Source organism: Cladophialophora psammophila, assembly GCF_000585535.1.
Source record: "Cladophialophora psammophila CBS 110553 chromosome Unknown aczJe-supercont1.13, whole genome shotgun sequence".
Lineage (NCBI taxonomy): Eukaryota > Fungi > Ascomycota > Eurotiomycetes > Chaetothyriales > Herpotrichiellaceae > Cladophialophora > Cladophialophora psammophila.
In genome coordinates, this window is record NW_006912934.1 from 140677 (window position 1) to 157699 (window position 17023).

At 53.0% G+C, this 17023-nt stretch overlaps 4 protein-coding genes across 4 annotated transcripts; 3 read left to right on the forward strand and 1 right to left on the reverse strand.

The window, feature by feature from the left end:
• Positions 1 to 164: 164 nt before the first annotated feature.
• On the forward strand, positions 165 to 2850 carry A1O5_08156 (uncharacterized protein; the record flags this gene model as incomplete). The annotated part of the gene is made up of 3 exons (XM_007748740.1): positions 165 to 173; positions 241 to 345; positions 397 to 2850. The coding sequence occupies 3 exons, from the start codon at positions 165 to 167 to the stop codon at positions 2848 to 2850; spliced, it is 2568 nt and encodes an 855-aa protein (XP_007746930.1).
• A 132-nt stretch (positions 2851 to 2982) lies between these two features.
• Positions 2983 to 4092, reverse strand: A1O5_08157 (adenosine deaminase; the record flags this gene model as incomplete). The annotated part of the gene is made up of 1 exon (XM_007748741.1): positions 2983 to 4092. The coding sequence occupies one exon, from the start codon at positions 4090 to 4092 to the stop codon at positions 2983 to 2985; it is 1110 nt and encodes a 369-aa protein (XP_007746931.1).
• A 1981-nt stretch (positions 4093 to 6073) lies between these two features.
• On the forward strand, positions 6074 to 10483 carry A1O5_08158 (uncharacterized protein; the record flags this gene model as incomplete). Its single annotated transcript, XM_007748742.1, has 4 exons — positions 6074 to 6139; positions 6199 to 6583; positions 6644 to 6929; positions 6985 to 10483. The coding sequence occupies 4 exons, from the start codon at positions 6074 to 6076 to the stop codon at positions 10481 to 10483; spliced, it is 4236 nt and encodes a 1411-aa protein (XP_007746932.1).
• An 857-nt stretch (positions 10484 to 11340) lies between these two features.
• Positions 11341 to 15684, forward strand: A1O5_08159 (regulatory associated protein-mTOR; the record flags this gene model as incomplete). The annotated part of the gene is made up of 1 exon (XM_007748743.1): positions 11341 to 15684. The coding sequence occupies one exon, from the start codon at positions 11341 to 11343 to the stop codon at positions 15682 to 15684; it is 4344 nt and encodes a 1447-aa protein (XP_007746933.1).
• Positions 15685 to 17023: the final 1339 nt, after the last annotated feature.

The following is a 17023-nucleotide window of genomic DNA, read 5'->3' on the forward strand; positions in this document are numbered from 1 at the left end:
CGACCGAACAAGCGGGTTAGTTTTGTCTCAGCTAATAACACCTCTGACCATCGCAGATTCAAGCTCTTTCTTCATCCATAACTCTTGGATTCTACCTTCGGCATAGCCAGCAAATCATACCTGTTATCCATTGGCAATGATCGTTCCAAAATGAGGCAAAGGGCATGGATATCGTGAGTTGCTTACCCAATATGCGGCCATCCGAGAGTTGCGCAGTCTAACGTGAAGACGGCTGGCCAGCTCACTCGCCTGATTGCTGGTACTGGCTCGTACCAGACAAAACCAAGGACAAATACACCTGCAGAGCGCCTTGCGTCTTGCAAGAGCATCTGCAATGCCTTGACGGTGAGGGAGCCCCACTCCTTCTGCGAGGGTAGTCACACTGACGCTGTGAAGCACACCTGGCGCAGCGGCAGCGTCGAGCGCGACGATGAAGCCGCCGTGACCTACACGGTCAAACTCCTACAACGCCTTGAAGGCATTCTTCACGACGAGTCGCGCAGAGCTGCACCACACTCCTGCCTACGCTATGTCGCCTCGAGTCAAACGTACATCATAATCACCAAGCTCGCCGTTTCCTCTGCCAACACTGAAATTATCAAATCCTCTGCACAGTTCTTCCATATCCTCATCAATGGCGAGGCCGAAGGGTTGCTGGACAGCAAACTGTTCACGAGGTCTTTATTAGATCTGGTGTGCTTTGCTACAATAGGTGGAAGAATTATCGTCGAAGAACGTCTAGAAACAGACCTGGTGGAACTACTATTTGAGATTGCTACCAAGATCAGGCTGGACCCAGACATCCTTCCAGCTTGGTTCTATCCGGATCGAGAAGCAACACGAGGCCGCAATGTTGCTGATGACTCTAGGAGAAGTCAATTCCCGCTGTTCCATGTTCTGGTCCAGTATGTCCACCATGATGGGCCGGTGGGCGACTTTGCCCGCACGGCGCTGTTGTACCTGACGGAAACCGCCTCCAGATTCAAACCCTTGGAAACATGGATGATTGAGAGTGACCTGGCGCCTCAGATGGCTAGTGGTCTTGGTGCCCTATACAGCCGGCTCAGCAGACAATCGACTCCTCTTAGCGGGCAGGCTGCCGCACCTCCCATTGTCTGCCTATCAGACCGCTCGGAAACGCTGGCCCCGCTCACGGCGGTGTCGCATGTCCTTCAGCAAGACATCAAGGCCTTCTTCACTTATCTGGCATTCTGGCAGGACACCCTGAACCATTGCAAGTCAGCAGAGGTCAGCGACACCTTGCTTGATCATTTTCAGGTGCTCTTTGTCCAACAGCTCCTTTACCCTTCGCTCTTGGAGTCATCAGATGTCGAGGGTGGCTCTACCGCCGCGGTTATAACGCACCTTTCCCGGATTCTACTTGCGCTTGATCACCGTCAACTCGTGGATCGTATCTTGCGCTACCTTTTAGCGTCTCCAAACATGCCTCGCGGACCGCGAGAAAAGAGCCATCGAAGACAGAGAATGTCTGTCAGCAGGCGGAAGTCAATTGATCACTTGAGAGCCCTTTCAGAAATCGCCGATAGCCCTTCCCCGAACCTTTTCAATCTCCTCGACTTGATGGTAATGAGCCTCAGATCTCGTCACCCGGAAACCGTCAATGCTTGTCTCAAGCTCTTATCAGTCACTATCGAGAATCACCACTGCCATGTTCTGACAAGTCTTTTCAGGCTCGAACCGACTACTGTGTCTCCTGGCCAACGCGGAGTCGAACGTTTGAATAGCTCCTTGCTCAAATTGTTCGATTATGCTGCAGTTATAGCCAAAAACTCCGAAATGGACGACTCATACCGGGCGGCATTGTTGGACGAGCAGATCCTACTGGAGCAGCACAGCTGCCTCAGAATGAATCAAGCGGACACAGACGAAATGGACGAACGAGACATGTCTATTGCCCAGGACTGCAAGCTCTTTGAAGCTCTCCTCACACTGCTACGAAGCTTTTTCGCAAATGACACCGTCACGAATCTTTATCTGACTGAGGCCATCATGGCGTTGGCTGCCTGTGAACACATGGATCTGCAGGGGTGGCTTTTGTGCCCAGGGAAGGAGACAAATAGTGAAGACAGCTCTGCATTCAACATTACTTTCATCATTGGCGAACTCATCGAGCAAGTTCGTCAATGGCGCTCACAGTTTCCCGAATGGGATGAACTTATCTTCCGAAGAAGACTGGAACTGTCGGATGATGACCCGCTCACCAGCCCTCAAAACTCAAGGACTTTGTCGTGGCAGGCGAAAGAAACTGATTCAAGTCTAAGAAGCGTCTCGCCTTCCATTGGGAAGTCTCAATCACGGCCAGCAACTCCGAGAGGGCGAAAGATAACAACTAGGGAGTTCGGATCTATCGACAGTGCCTTGTCTAGGTCTGGAGCGCATCGGAGCAGTCTGACCGAGCGCACTCTCGGTCATTCACCCCTACGGCAATCAGTACCGGCAGAACCTGAAGAGAACGACGATTCAGATCAGCAACCGGCATCGTTGCTGCCACCACCACCAACCGTGCTTCTCAAAACGCAAGTTCCGCTATCTAATTTCAGGGCACCGGAAGAGGCTTCTGAATCCTTACCCGTACACGCTGGTCGCAAACAAACTTCCAGCCCTACTGGTGTCCGACATCCCATGTTGCATACAAGTGGTGATTCCGGAACTGTAACTCCAAGCGGTCAAGATGACTGCTCGTCGAGCCAGAGGAACCAAGTCAGTCTCAGTCATATATTGACCAACGCCATTATTCTTCAGGAGTTTATTCTCGAGATTGCAGCAGTTGTGCAGTTGCGGGCGACGTTCTTTGGCGAGGTTGACTTTACCACAAAAGTCTCGGATTAGTGGCTGTGAAAAAGACCCGGGCAGAATGCTCTGTAGGTTGAGGTCTTGGACTCTACATTTATTAGTGTAAAGATACCCTTTCCACGGCATCGGATGCTGTTCTCGGGTTATTACGGCGTAGTTCATCAATCGTCAAATCCCGTTTGCTAGAGGTCTTCTCTCTTCTACAAGGCTTAACGCCTTTTGCTCATACTCATCCAACATGTGCAAGAAATGACTCCTCCGCCAACTTGAGATCCAACTGATCATAAACGCATTTCTTTGTAATTGGATCAGTTCCTTCTTTGTCACATCTGTTCCCTCGGCCAGCTTCAACAAATTTTCATTCACATAGCCGCGGAAATAGGCTGGGTCGTCGCTGTTGATGGTCACCTTGACGCCTTGTCGTAAGAGGCTGACGATTTCCCGGCCCTTGAAGTCCGCGGTGACGACCGAGTTGGAGATTGGACAGCACGTGAGACCGATGCCACGCGTCTTGATGGTGTCGACCAGCTCGGGCGACTCAATGATGTTTGTGCCGTGGTCTATCCTGTCGACCTGGATCTCGTTGATCGCTTGTCCGATGTGCGTCAGGATGTTGGGCTGATCGATGTCGCAGTGCATGGTGAGCAGGTATCCCTCGCGGGCGGCGCGCTGGAAGACGGACGCGAACTTGCTGGGCGGGTTGTCGCGCTCGTCGCTGTCCAGGCCCACACCGATGATGCTGTCTTTGAACGGCAGCGACTCCATCAGCGTCGACATGGCGTACTCGGCGCTGTGGTCACGCAGGAAACACATGATCAGGCTCGCGGAGATGCCTAGCGTGCGCTGCGCCGTGATGACCCCGTGCCGGTAGCCCCTCACCACGGTCGGAAAGGGGATGCCGCGCGACGTGTGCGCTTGCGGGTCGAAAAAAAGTTCGACGTGCTTCACGTTCTGGGCGTGCGCAGTGCGCAGGTAGCTCAGCGCCAGGTCGGAGAAGTCCTCTGCCGTCACCAACACGGCGAGGTTCGGGTAGTAGATCTGCAGGAACGACGTGAGGTCGTTGAACGCGTAGCCTGCCTCTGGGTGAGAGGGTTCTAGGTGGGAAAGCGATGATGGTGGGGGCAGGTTGTTCCGCGACGCGAGCGAGCGGGCCAGAACGGGCGTGAGGCAGCCCTCGAGGTGGACATGGAGTTCCGCCTTGGGCATTTGCGCAATGAAAGTTTTGAGGTCGACTTCGGGAAGAGGTTGAGGTTGATCAGTTGGGGAGTCTGAGGCCATGATGAATGGTGCATAAATTCTGGATCCCTGTCAAGAGAGAGCCGGTCCCTGTTCCCAATCCCAATTCCTCCCACTCGTAGTGCCGCGCGTGGTGGTATCGCGAGGCTGAATGGGCCGATAGGTAGGGCTGTGGTACAATCACCCTCTTCTCCAGGGGAACCTCGGACTCCGGGAAGCCAGAGTCTTGGGTCTTGGTGCTTCAAAGGCTTTTCGCCTTAGGTGGACCGGAGGGCTGAAAGTTGTCAACGTTGTCGACGTTGTCAATATCGTTCGTGCGATCGCCACGGGAATCTCTCTGCTCGTCAAGGATATTTGGCGCACAGTCTCATACTGTCACGTTTACAGTCAGAGTCACCGTGACTTCGGCAAGGCAGATAACCAGGTAGGTTTGTTAGACTCACGGGAACCTTTTCTGCCTCGATGTGGTATCGAGCATCGGTTTACCCTTAGAGACCAATGGTGGCACTGCGCATTCAATGACCTCAGCACCTGATTGATAAGGGTGCAGGTGACCAGCAAGGAGTCCAGTTAGGTTCAGGAAGTTTCGCAGAAGGATGCCCAGAATGTTGGCTAGTGGTGCGAGCAAAAGTTTGTCCGTCTTTGTGATTTGTCTATGGTCAGACGTGTGTCGTTTGGGGGAGGCTTGTGCATGGCTATGGATGTCCCAAGGTGGTCCTGGATGTCGTCAAGGTGTTGCAAGGTGGTAATCGAGTCGCCCAATCATCCTTGATAAGGCCGATGGACAGTCACGTGCGGGAATCGTCAGCCCCGGAATCGTTACCGGAATAGAACTTCCAAGGTTTCTTCAACCAGGGCAGAAGGCAGGGAGCAGAGAGCTGCAGTTTTGCGGCTGAGATGGCATCATGATGGAAGGTGGAGGACCAGCGAGTCGTGATGGCGTTTGTCTCTCCTTGCAGGACGTCTACATACCTCGAGCCTAACCGCTGAAAGATGGAGTAGAGAGCAGGAGGCCAAACTACAGATAAGGGGGAGCAACAACGAGCACTCCGTCTATTACCCAGTTATTTTTTTTATTCCTGCTGCTTGTTTAGCACCATGGGCGCCAGAGACGCATGAGAGAGGAGACGGTAGAGACGCTTAGCCGGGGGGGCAAGTTGGGGCTAGGCTCGAATCAGCCGCCTGAAACATGCTTGGAGCCCGGGACTGGGAAGCTGGAGCATCCCGGCCCTCATCTCTCTAATTCTCCATCCAGTTCGTGCCAGGCTGCGCCCGCGGGCGACAGACACTTCTCTGGGTTGACAGAAATAATTCTCCTGATCCCATACTGAGTAGGGTTTCCCATATTCCTCCTCGTCGCCATCATCATCACCCGTCCATCTCCATTTTATTCCTGTCGCCTCTGTTTCCACTCGTCATTTTTGGCGTTGTGTTGGACCTTGCCTCGAATTGAAATTGACAATTTTTCTTTTTACCGCCCCGACTCCTGCAGGTGCACGGGCGCGTTCACAGCTTTGATCGCGTTGGAATTAATTGGGGGGCATCCGGTGCCTGCATAAGCCTTCCCTTGGCAGCCAGACCTGAATTGCATTGCGAGCGAGCATCGACCACTTCGGAAAACTCATCGACTGATCACGGCCGCGGTCCTGGAACATAATTGCTGTTATTTCGGGTTCCCCCCTGGTGTATCTCGAGACGATGGATTGTGCTTGAATGAGGTGTATGGTTCGCTCTGCGCCAGCTCTGCGCATCTGGTACACCGTGTCTCATTTGGCCGTACCTCCCGAGTCACCACCACGTTGCGAAGTCACGAACGATGGCCTTCCTTTTTAAAAGTAGGAAGAACGCGCCGCCCGCCTCGGGCTTGCCCCCTGCGAGTCGAAATATCCATACCTCTGACGGCACTCCCACACCCTCTTCGTCAGGCCCGAATGGTTCAATAGACAGCACAGGGGAGAGATCTACCCAGTCGCCGCCTCCTAATCCTAATCCCAATTCAAATCCAAATGGCTCCATGAGTTCAATGAACTCGACATTGGCCAGTGGAGCCCCATATGCACGCCGCGAGAGATCCGAATCAGAATCCGGGGTACGTCAACTTCTGTGTGGGTGGATGTCGAATGGAAAGCTGACAATGGTTTTCTGCAGGCTCGGCCTTCGACTTCGCAGGCGACTCAAGTCCCTAATGCCGCTCTATATCCCTGGTCGCAGCGGCGCTTGAATTTCCCTACACCGCAGTCTAATCCCTTCCCTCGTTACGGCGCGGCGGTGAACGCGATTGCCTCAAAAGATGGTGACATTTATATCATGGGTGGGCTGATCAACGGTTCAATGGTCCGGGGCGACTTGTGGATGGTCGAGTCCGGAGGCGGAAATCTCTCTTGCTATCCCATCGCCACAGTTTCCGAAGGACCTGGGCCCCGCGTTGGACACGCAAGTTTGCTCGTTGGCAATGCTTTCATCGTGTTCGGCGGTGATACCAAGATGGACGATAATGACGTGCTCGATGACACTTTGTACCTGCTTAACACTTGTAAGTGGATCAGGTCTCGAGTTTCCCTTTTCAAGTAGATTTTTGCTCACCATCCTGAAGCTTCTCGGCAGTGGTCGAGGGCAGCGCCTCCGGGTCCACGACCCTCTGGACGATATGGCCATACCCTCAATATTCTGGGCTCCAAGATATACATCTTTGGAGGTCAGGTTGAGGGCTATTTCTTCAATGATTTAATAGCTTTCGACCTGAACGCCTTGCAGAACCCGCTAAATCAGTGGGAGTTTTTGCTGCAGAACACGGGAGACGACACCGTTGGCCCGAATGCAAAAGTGCCTGCTGCGAGGACGAATCACACGATCGTCAGCTATAATGACCAGCTATTTCTGTAAGTGAAGCACGATAGGCTACCGGAACTTGTCTAATCAATTCTTCTTCGGTAGATTCGGAGGCACCAATGGCACTCAATGGTTCAACGATGTCTGGACGTACAGTCCCATCACCAACGTTTGGACGCAGCAAGACTGCATAGGATATATTCCTGCTCCTCGTGAGGGCCACTCTGCCGCCTTGGTCAACGACGTCATGTATATCTTCGGTGGCAGAACTGAAGAAGGAACAGACCTTGGTGATCTGGCGGCCTTTCGCATCTCATCAAAGCGATGGTATACTTTTCAGAACATGGGCCCGTCGCCGTCACCCAGATCTGGTCACAGTATGACAGCGTACCGCGACAAAATCATCGTTCTCGCTGGGGAGCCTAGTTCAGCCCCGCGGGATCCTGCAGAGCTCAGTATGGTTTACGTACTGGACACTGCAAAAATAAGGTACCCAAATGATGCACCAGCTTCTGGCCAACCTGCAGATTCGAGGCAGCCCAGCAGCCCGACCCGAAGACCAAGCACAGAAGCAAGATCTGTTATGCCTCTCCGTTCAACATCGCGAGAAGGGGCAAGAAGTCAGAATGCATCTCGGGAACAGTTCTCGGGTGGTCCGGTCCAAAGGCCAGACGCTGCGCAAAACAACGTACAGTCGCGACTGCCACGAGCATCTATGGGGCAGGCGCCTTCTGGACCTCCGCCCCAGGGACAAGCGCCCACGCCACGTGCGAATGGAGTCCAGTCTCCTCCAAATGCCCCCAATGGTCCAAAAGCCAGGTACAATGGTCCGCCGCTCGACACAAGAGGTGCCGCAGCCAGCACGGATGGCGTACGAACTGCTCCTCCAGATGGGATAATACAGCCTCCAGCGGTGAGAGATGTACAGAAAGAGAACATCAGGCCTAGCCGCGAAGGAAGCCCGAGCACTTTTGGGCGTAGGACTCCAACACAACGAACCGAGTCAAAGGCAAAAGCTATGGAAGCAGGTGAAGCAGCTCCTCTCATGAGTAGCGGTGTGGCCAGACAACGGTCTCTCAGGTCCCAGCGAGCTCAAAGTTCAATCGATAGCACAGAAGACGGGCTTTTGGGACGCTCATCCTCGGGCAGACATCACGGAGAATCACAAGCTGATAATCGAAGCTTACGAAGCATACCCGGCGATGAGCCCAAATCTCCCAAGATGAATGCTCATCAAGAGGCGCTCCTCAAGGAGCTAGAAACTGTGAAAAAGACAAACGCGTGGTATGCTTCAGAATTGGCTCTTGCTCGGAAGCAAGGTTACCATACCGGCGCTTCCTCTAGCCCTACGTTCGACGAGCGTACCTTCAGCCAAGTTGCAGATGACGATCGACCACTAATGGAAGCCTTTATGACCATGAGAACAGAAATTATCAAGATGCAAGAAGCCATGGAATCGCAAGCCACGTTGATGGCAAGACGGATTGCCGAGGTGGAACATCAGCGCGATGCCGCCGTTACAGAAGCTGCATACGCACGAGCCAAGCTTGCTGCCCATGGTGGTAGCCAGCGCAGCACACCTCAACCCGACGCTGGGCGCGAACCTGACGAGCAAGAACGTTTCACTGACCTTTCACGCCGGCTCGCTTTGGCTCTCGCTGCACAGTCTGAGCACAAAGCTAAGCTTGATTCCTTGAACAACGATCTTGCTTCCGAAAGAAAAGCTCGAGAACTGGCAGAAGAGTCTATAGACGCTCTGCAGCTCCGGTATGATGAGCTAAGCAAGAATCGAAATCCGGCAGAACTCGAGGGTCTCCGTGCTGAACTTCACGAAGCTCAGAGTCTGGCGCGAGCAGAGGCAGGCCGTAGAGCCGAAGTTGAAGAGCAGTTGCGCACACTGCGAGTTGATCACGACAGTTTGATCAAGATGCACGAGGATACATCATCGCGGCTAGCGGGTCATACGGCGTCGATGGCTGCTTTGGAAGCTGCCGTTGCAGCGTCAACGAGCAAAGCCAGCCTTTATGAACGGCAAATTGAAGAAGAGCGCGGACAAAGAGAAGTTGCGGAGAGGAAACTATCTCAATTAAGAGCCGAGCATGAAGATAGAACTACAGAATTGGAAACCGTCTCGAAACGCCTGCGTGATGCCGAAGAGTTGGCCGAAACCCACGCCAGGGAAGCTGCGACTCATCGCGAGGCTCTTCTCGCCGGGCTAGCCAAGCTGTCATCTTCCGACACAGCCTCTAAGCAAGACGCGGTGGCTGAGCAGAAAATCGCAGCTCTTCGTGAATCAGCCGAGGAAGCCTCAAGTTTGGCCAAACGCAACCAGGAAGCTGCGGATAAAGCAGCACAGAAGCTACGCAATGCAGAAGAACGAATTGCCGGACTGGAAGCGTATCAGGAACAATCCAGCCGCGAAGCTCTCCAGATCCGGCGACAGTTACAGACTGCTTTGCGGGATACGCAAAACTACCAGGCAGAGATCCGCGAATTGCGATCAAACCTCGAGATGCATCAGCGAGATGCTAGCGCACTTGCAGTTCAACACAGTGCGCTCAAAGACCTATTAGGCGAGCGCGGCATGAATGTCTCCGATGTCCGACGGTCGCCCATATTCGAACACTCTCCAAGTTCTCGTTTTGGCACACCGGAGCAAGCGCGTCTCCGTGAACTCGATCAACAATTGCAAGCCAGTCTCAAAGCTCATGACGAGACTAAGAGTCAATTCGAGGCTCGTATGCAGGAAGCCGACAGCACCTACAAGGAGAAGTTGGAGCAGCTCGAGAACGATTATCAGTCAGCTGTACATTACGTCAAGGGCACCGAGAAGATGCTGAAGAAGATGAAGGAAGAGCTCACCAAATACAAATCCCAAAACGCGCAGCTAACGGGCGAATTGGAGACCGCTCGAAGTACCAGTGCGGCTTCTGGGACGGCAGCCGACACCTCGGCCTGGGACGACGAACGGAAGCAACTTCAATCTTCAATTGAAGAGATGAAGACGCAGACGAGCAGACAAATTGATCTGTTAGAGTCGAACATTGCCTCACTGAAGTCGGAGCTTTCAACTATACAGGCAGAGAGAGATCAGCAAAAAGCTAGTCATGAGGAGCTCACACAAACCGCGCAAAGACTGGGCAAAGAACTGGAGCAACTCAAGTCGGAAAACTCGATGCTCGAAAAGCAGGCGGAAGAGGCCGAAAGTCGAGTGACAATGCTCCTGGATCAAGTGGGCCAGTCAGTAGGAAACTATCGCCGTCAGTCACAGTTACAACCTCTGCCCCATGGCATCAACGGTGTTGGCCACGACCGAGAGGAAAGTACCTCGACGCTAACAGATGTCTCGGTCAACGAAGAGGCTTTATCTCGAGACGAACGAGGATCTATTGCATTGGATAACTTGGCTTCCGAGCTGGAGACGCTCCGATCACAATGGGAGAGCACGAGCAGGAATAACTATCGACTTAGCACGACTTTTGACTCGGAGAGGACACCTACCACAGAGAGTCATGGGACAGAGCTGAGTGATAATCTCGCCAACTGGAGGCGGCGGCTTGAAGAAGAAGAAAATGGAACAAGAGAAACGTCGACTGTCGCATGAGGAAATGTGACACAGCAAAAAGAGTTGGGTGTCTGTGTAAAGAAACTCGACCTCTCGTTTGTTTGTTTTTTATATTCTTATTGGAGTTATTGTGCCTTCTGGGAGCTCAATATGCGGATGACAGTGACGAAACAAGTTTCATGGAGCTGTCTACTGGCTAGGAGCTCAATGTAGTTTTAATTGCAGAACATTGAGCGCAGAACTGTTAAATATGGGACGGAATTGGGATGTGGTTGGGTGGGTTTGGTAGGATGTGTCCCAAATTAGATGAATGGATGTCGAACAAATACATGCGACCATCAGCCACAGGCTTTACAATCTCGTGAATGGCGATGCTGTTTTGAAGAGTGGACTTTAACAATGAAGAGAAAGGGGACCTGTCGAGGCCAACGATCTGGGGAGGCTTGCGTTGTTGCACGTGACCTTGTCGAATATTGTTCGCTCTGCAAGGCTGGCTCGTGCGGCTCCCCGCATTTTGCAGCAGGCAGGTTTTTTGGTCAAGCGTCGGCCGTAATGCCTTCGTCTCCAGGATCCGTGTCACAGGCGGCCGACTACCATTTGGGCCCTCCCAGTTCACATCAATTCCAGTAGTAATACCCCCTCTTATTCAAACACATGATTGCTGACGTTATTAGATAGGCTGGGGGCTGCCTCGGTACGACCTTGACCGACCTTGACTGCCCATTGCATTTTCTTCCCTGATCTCACATCTGCCTCAAGTCACCGCCCATTTTGCGAACCGACCGCGCCTACCGATGTTAAGACTCTAAGAAGTTCTTGCAGTGGCATGCCGGCTGAAGTGCTGTGGTTCGTTGGACATGCGCGAACCTGATCTAGCTACACCCGCGACGAAGACCATGGCCTCTCACAATGGTCCGACGAGTGCCGGGTTGGGGCCGCTTGACGTGAACCGCCGCCGGCCTGCAACTCAAGAGGGCGAACAATCTACGGCTCAAGACATGCTCGAAGATGGAGGTCGCTTCCCATCAAGCTCCGCCCTCAAACAACCCTCCCTGCTCAGTGGCCCCGGTCGAGTGCAACAAAATGGGCCGTCCACCCCAAGAATAATACCTCAAGATGCGGAAGACTATTTGACGGCGAGGCCAGTTGCTTTATTGCAACGCACGAAGAGCGATCTCGGGCCCCGACGCAAGGAGGGACTTCAAAAAGTTGCGGCAGAGGACAAGCTGGCGCACATTCGACATGGCTGGGACGATGAGTACACGTCGAACGAATACCTGTCACTATTGCACTCGACATTTTACATGTACTACACGGAAAAGCGGCATGAAAGCAACGGCTCGTTGTCTGAGGAATCTAAACAGTTTCCCAGCGTGGACTGGCGCATGAAAGACCGGATGAAGACTGTGTCTGCGGCATTGGCCATCTGTCTCAACATCGGTGTGGACCCTCCCGATGTGATCAAGACGAACCCCACTGCGAAGCTCGAAGCGTGGGTTGACCCGACGGGAAGCAGTGGGGGTACGACGAAGACGATGGAACAAATTGGTAAACGCCTGCAGGAGCAATACGAGTCATTGAGTCTGCGGACAAGATACAAGCAGTATCTCGATCCGTCAATCGACGAAACGAAACGGTTTTGCATCTCATTGCGTCGTAACGCGAAGGATGAGAGGGTGCTTTTCCACTACAATGGCCATGGAGTGCCTCTGCCCACCCCGTCTGGGGAGATCTGGGTCTTCAATAAAAATTACACACAGTATATACCGGTGGGACTTTACGACCTGCAGTTGTGGCTCGGAGGGCCCAGTCTGTTTGTCTACGACGTGTCCCACGCTGGCAATATTGTCTACAACTTCGACACATTCCTCGCCAAGCACGAAAAGGAGAATGAGGAGCTCAAGAAACGAGATCCCAATGCACCTGTTCAGAACTACGGGGACTGCATTCAGCTGGCGGCTTGCGGGAGAACCGAGATGTTGCCTACAAATCCAGAACTCCCCGCCGATCTTTTCACATGTTGCCTGACGACGCCGATAGACATAGCCCTGAGATATTTTGTGTTACAAAATCCGCTTCCCAACGGACCTGCCATCGAAGATGGGAAGATACCCGTTCCAGGCCGTTTGCAGGACAGACGGAGTCCTTTGGGAGAGCTCAACTGGATTTTCACAGCCATCACTGACACTATCGCTTGGAACATCCTGCCGCGACATTTGTTCAAGAAGCTTTTCCGTCAAGATCTTATGGTCGCAGCACTGTTCCGCAATTTCCTGTTGAGTGAGCGTATCATGAGGGCAAATCATTGTCACCCTATATCGTCACCAGCCTTGCCAGAAACACATCGACATCCTCTTTGGCAGAGTTGGGATCTTGCCATGGAAATGGTGTTGGCACAGCTACCTATGCTTCGTGAAGCTGAAGAGGGGAAACGGGTCTACGAATATCAACACTCGACGTTCTTTTCGGAACAGCTTACAGCTTTCGAGGTGTATCTCAGCTCTGGTCCAACCAAAGATCGTGCCCCCGACCAGTTGCCGATCGTTCTCCAAGTCCTCCTCAGCCAAGTGCATCGACTTCGTGCTCTGATTCTGCTCAGCAAATTCCTGGACCTCGGACCGTGGGCCGTTCACCTGGCTTTGAGTATTGGAATCTTCCCTTATGTAGTGAAGCTTCTCCAAGCAGCCTCTTTAGAGCTCAAGCCGGTGATGGTCTTCATCTGGGCTAGAATCATGGCGGTTGACTATACGGTGCAGAATGATTTACTCAAGGATAACGGCATCCATTATTTCATTTCCATCATGAACCCACGTTCAGATATTCCCGTCGGCAACGCCAGCGAACATCGAGCCATGTGTGCCTTTATTGTGGCCACATTCTGCAAGAGATATCCTCCAGGCCAGACAGTCTGCCTGTTGCCTGAACTCTTCAGTGCCTGTTTACTCAATATGGCGGAGCCTGAAAATCCCTTGCTGCGACAGTGGTCTTGTTTGTGCCTCAGCATGCTCTGGTGCGACTATGCTGATGCGAAATGGATGGGCATTCGCTGCATGGCTCATGCCAGACTCTGCGAACTGTCACTTGATCCCGTTCCAGAAGTTCGAGCCGCCATGCTCCATGCACTTACCAACTTCCTCGGCATTCCGGACCTAACTGATCAGGTGTCTCAGATTGAAGAAGGAATTGCCTCTTCTGTCCTTTTTATGACCTCTGATGGCAGCACATTGGTGAGGAAAGAGCTGGTCGTCTTCCTTTCCCACTTTGTGAAGCGGTACGAGAACAAATTTATCGTCGTTGCGTACGAGCAGCTCGTGGAAGAAAGGGACAGACACCCATTCAAGCAGTCCGAATCGAGCGGCTTCGAAGCTGGTGATTCTCTCAAGTGGATGCCAATCTCGGCAAACACAATTTATGGTTCGATCTGGGTTCAAATTTTGATGCTGTCTGTCGATCCCCACCCAGAAATTGCGCGGAATGCTTCGATCATTGTCGACCATGTGCACGATACATTGATCAACTCTCCCATGAGTCACATGGCGATGGCCGTTATTGACGACCTGTTGCGATTCTCGAAGAGGGAGGAGTCCCAGCTCAAGCAGGTTTCGTCCCGGGATTCGCTCCGGACGATCGAGAAACAACCGGGCACTCCTCCTCCCACATTGCCCAAACAGCAGAGCTATCTGTCGCTAAGCCTGAAGAGAGCAGGCAGCTCGCTCCGCAACCTCGCCTTTGGTGCTGGTTCTTCAAACCCTTCAGCTTCTTCAAGGGAAAACAGTCCTCAAACATCTCCCACTAAAACCAGGGAACTCGTTCAACCTGTCAATACTCCTCGAAGTCGTCTTCCGCCTGAATGGAGCCGTCCACCGGAAACGACTGATACGAGGAGCACCCCAGGATCGTATCACTCCGCCGTTCTGCCCACTTCGGCGGGCTTCGTTTCTCTCGACCCAAAAAAGCGACCGGTCTTCCCACTGCAGAGTACTTTGCTAGACTGGTCAACCGAATATTTCCGTGAACCGCAAATGAGACCCAATGATCCCGACGAGCCCGGCTCGGCTGACTACAATTCCAGACTATGGCGCCGCAACCGCAACGAAAAGATCATTGCCGACAATCAACCACTAAAAGGCATAGCAGGAAGCTCCAAATGGACTCGCTATGAAGGCTTCCTCAACAACCAGAGCCAGCCCATGAAGCTGACGTTCCATCAATTTGACAACCACCTTGCCGTCACCGACGACAAGGACACTGTCACTGTCTGGGATTTTAAGAACAATGAACAATTGAGTCGGTTCAGCAACGGGAATCCCACGGGGAGCAGAATCAATGATGCCAAATTCTTGAATGAGGATGATCAACCTCTTTTGATGGTGGGTAGTTCCGACGGTGTTCTCAAGGTATACCGCAACTACCATAATTCAGCGGACGTCAAGGTGATAACTGCATTCCGGGCGTTGACGGAGCTGATCCCTAGCAACAAGAACGCTGGACTAGTCTTTGACTGGCAGCAAGGGCAAGGCAAAGCCCTCGTGGCCGGGGACGTTAAAGTCATCAAAGTGTGGAATGCGGCGACGGAGCTTTGCGTTGGGGACATTCCGGCACGCAGTTCTAGCTGTGTGACCAGCCTGACTAGTGATCAGGTGGCAGGGCAGATCTTCATTGCGGGTTTTGGAGACGGCGTGATTCGCGTGTTTGACCAGCGACTCAACCCTCGGACAGCGATGGTCAAGCTCTGGCGCGAGCATAGACAGTGGATAACAAATATTCACATGCAGCGTGGTGGTGTGAGGGAACTCATCTCTGGAAGCAGAAACGGGGAGGTGAAATTGTGGGATCTGCGGAATGATAAGGCCGTTCTGACGTTGAACGCTACTTCATCAAGCCCATCGCCTTTAAAGCCCGAATATGGCAAAGATGGGACGAGTACGGCTGGCACTACCAGCTCCACAGCATCCATGGCGGGAGGCTCGACGACACTCCTCCGCAGCCTCTCCGTACATGAGCACGCTCCAGTCTTCGCCGTGGGTACCGACAAACACGAAGTGAGATCGTTCAACACAAACGGGGACACATTGGGTATCTTTGAACCTTCGAGTAGTCGAATGGCGCATGTCGTCGGTGGCAGTCTTGCAGGCAGGGGGCACCAGGCTCCAATAGTGGCAACGGCATACCATCCACATCGCATGTTGCTGGCGTGTGCAGCGTTAGGAGACGGGCACGTTAGTTTGGTGACTTACTGAGAGGTCAGCCGATGAGGATGGAGAGTTGAAGACAGCCAAGGTGTTTGGGCGAAACTCCTTTGGCCTCTTGGGGAGAACAGGAAGGGCAGAGAACGCAAGAACCAAGATGAGGACACTGTTTCTCTGTGCAGAGACAGTATGAAAGCCTTGGTTTGCTGGGCTAGAGCAGTCGACCTTTGTCGTGGAAGGATGGTCTGCGCAAAGCTCTGGTGTTTTGCTCAACTGGACGCACCATATCGGATCCGCTCTGGAGAGCTCACAGTACAGGACGACAACGACGACAACGACGACAACAACACATTATTATTAATCTTATCCTTCTTTCTCCGACGGTCAGGAACGCAGCGGTGAGCATCAAGGGCATAACATGATACTGGGCCAAGGGATGATGATGGGAGGCGCAAAAGGCGAGTTTAGTTTTGAGCGGGCGTTAATATGTACTGTGTGCATTCAATTAGGCATCTGCATGGGAGTGACAAGTCTGGCCGAGCTCCATCTGGCAGTCTGTCTATCTGTGTAAACTTTAAAAGGTTACCTCGTATGATGCCTTGAGGAGTTCTAGCTGCGCGATTTGCATCTTCTCCTGTATTACCGGGGAGGGGGGAACACCCGAGGGGTGACGAAGTAACATCACAATCTCTCTCCCTCTCTCTCTATAACGGGGCTCCTGATGCGTCTCAGCCTCACTGACTTGTGTACTTGGGGGTTTGCCGTCCTCGGTGTATAAGGTGTACAGGTATGATGCGTGCCAATAGGATTCCCCCTTCCATGAGGCATAATCTAGCGAATAGTCAGCCGAAGGCGTTTGGCGCCAAAATCCGCGCCCGAAGAAAAGCCTACCAAGTACTCGGTATTTGTTGCACGTGTAGTACAGCAGCCTAGTGGACGAAAACCGCCGCCGCAGCTCGCCAGCACACAGCCTAGTGGCGGCAAACCACACGCGCCTGCGAGGGGGCCAGCCTCGCCGTCGCCGCCGTCCTCGTACTTTCCGTCCTTTTGACGAGCGGCGAGAAGGCGAACAAAACGAGCGGCGATGCCGCGCTGGACTGGGCCAGGGTCTACGACGGCAGGGTCTACTAGGGCAGGGGCATCTAGGCGAGGCGAGGCGATGCGATGCGATGCGATAGGATACGAGAAAGTAGCCACCGCGACCGAGTCGAGTGAGTAAGTGAGAAACGACGGTGTGAGTGGAGAGGTGGATGGAAGGATATACTGATGTACCGACAGGAAGATGGACGGAAGGATTCACATTGTATAGCAACGAGATTCCTCAGTGCTCTCGAGGTTCGGTCTACCGATCTTTGCTTCTTTCCCCCATCGACTCGACCCGGTACAAAGC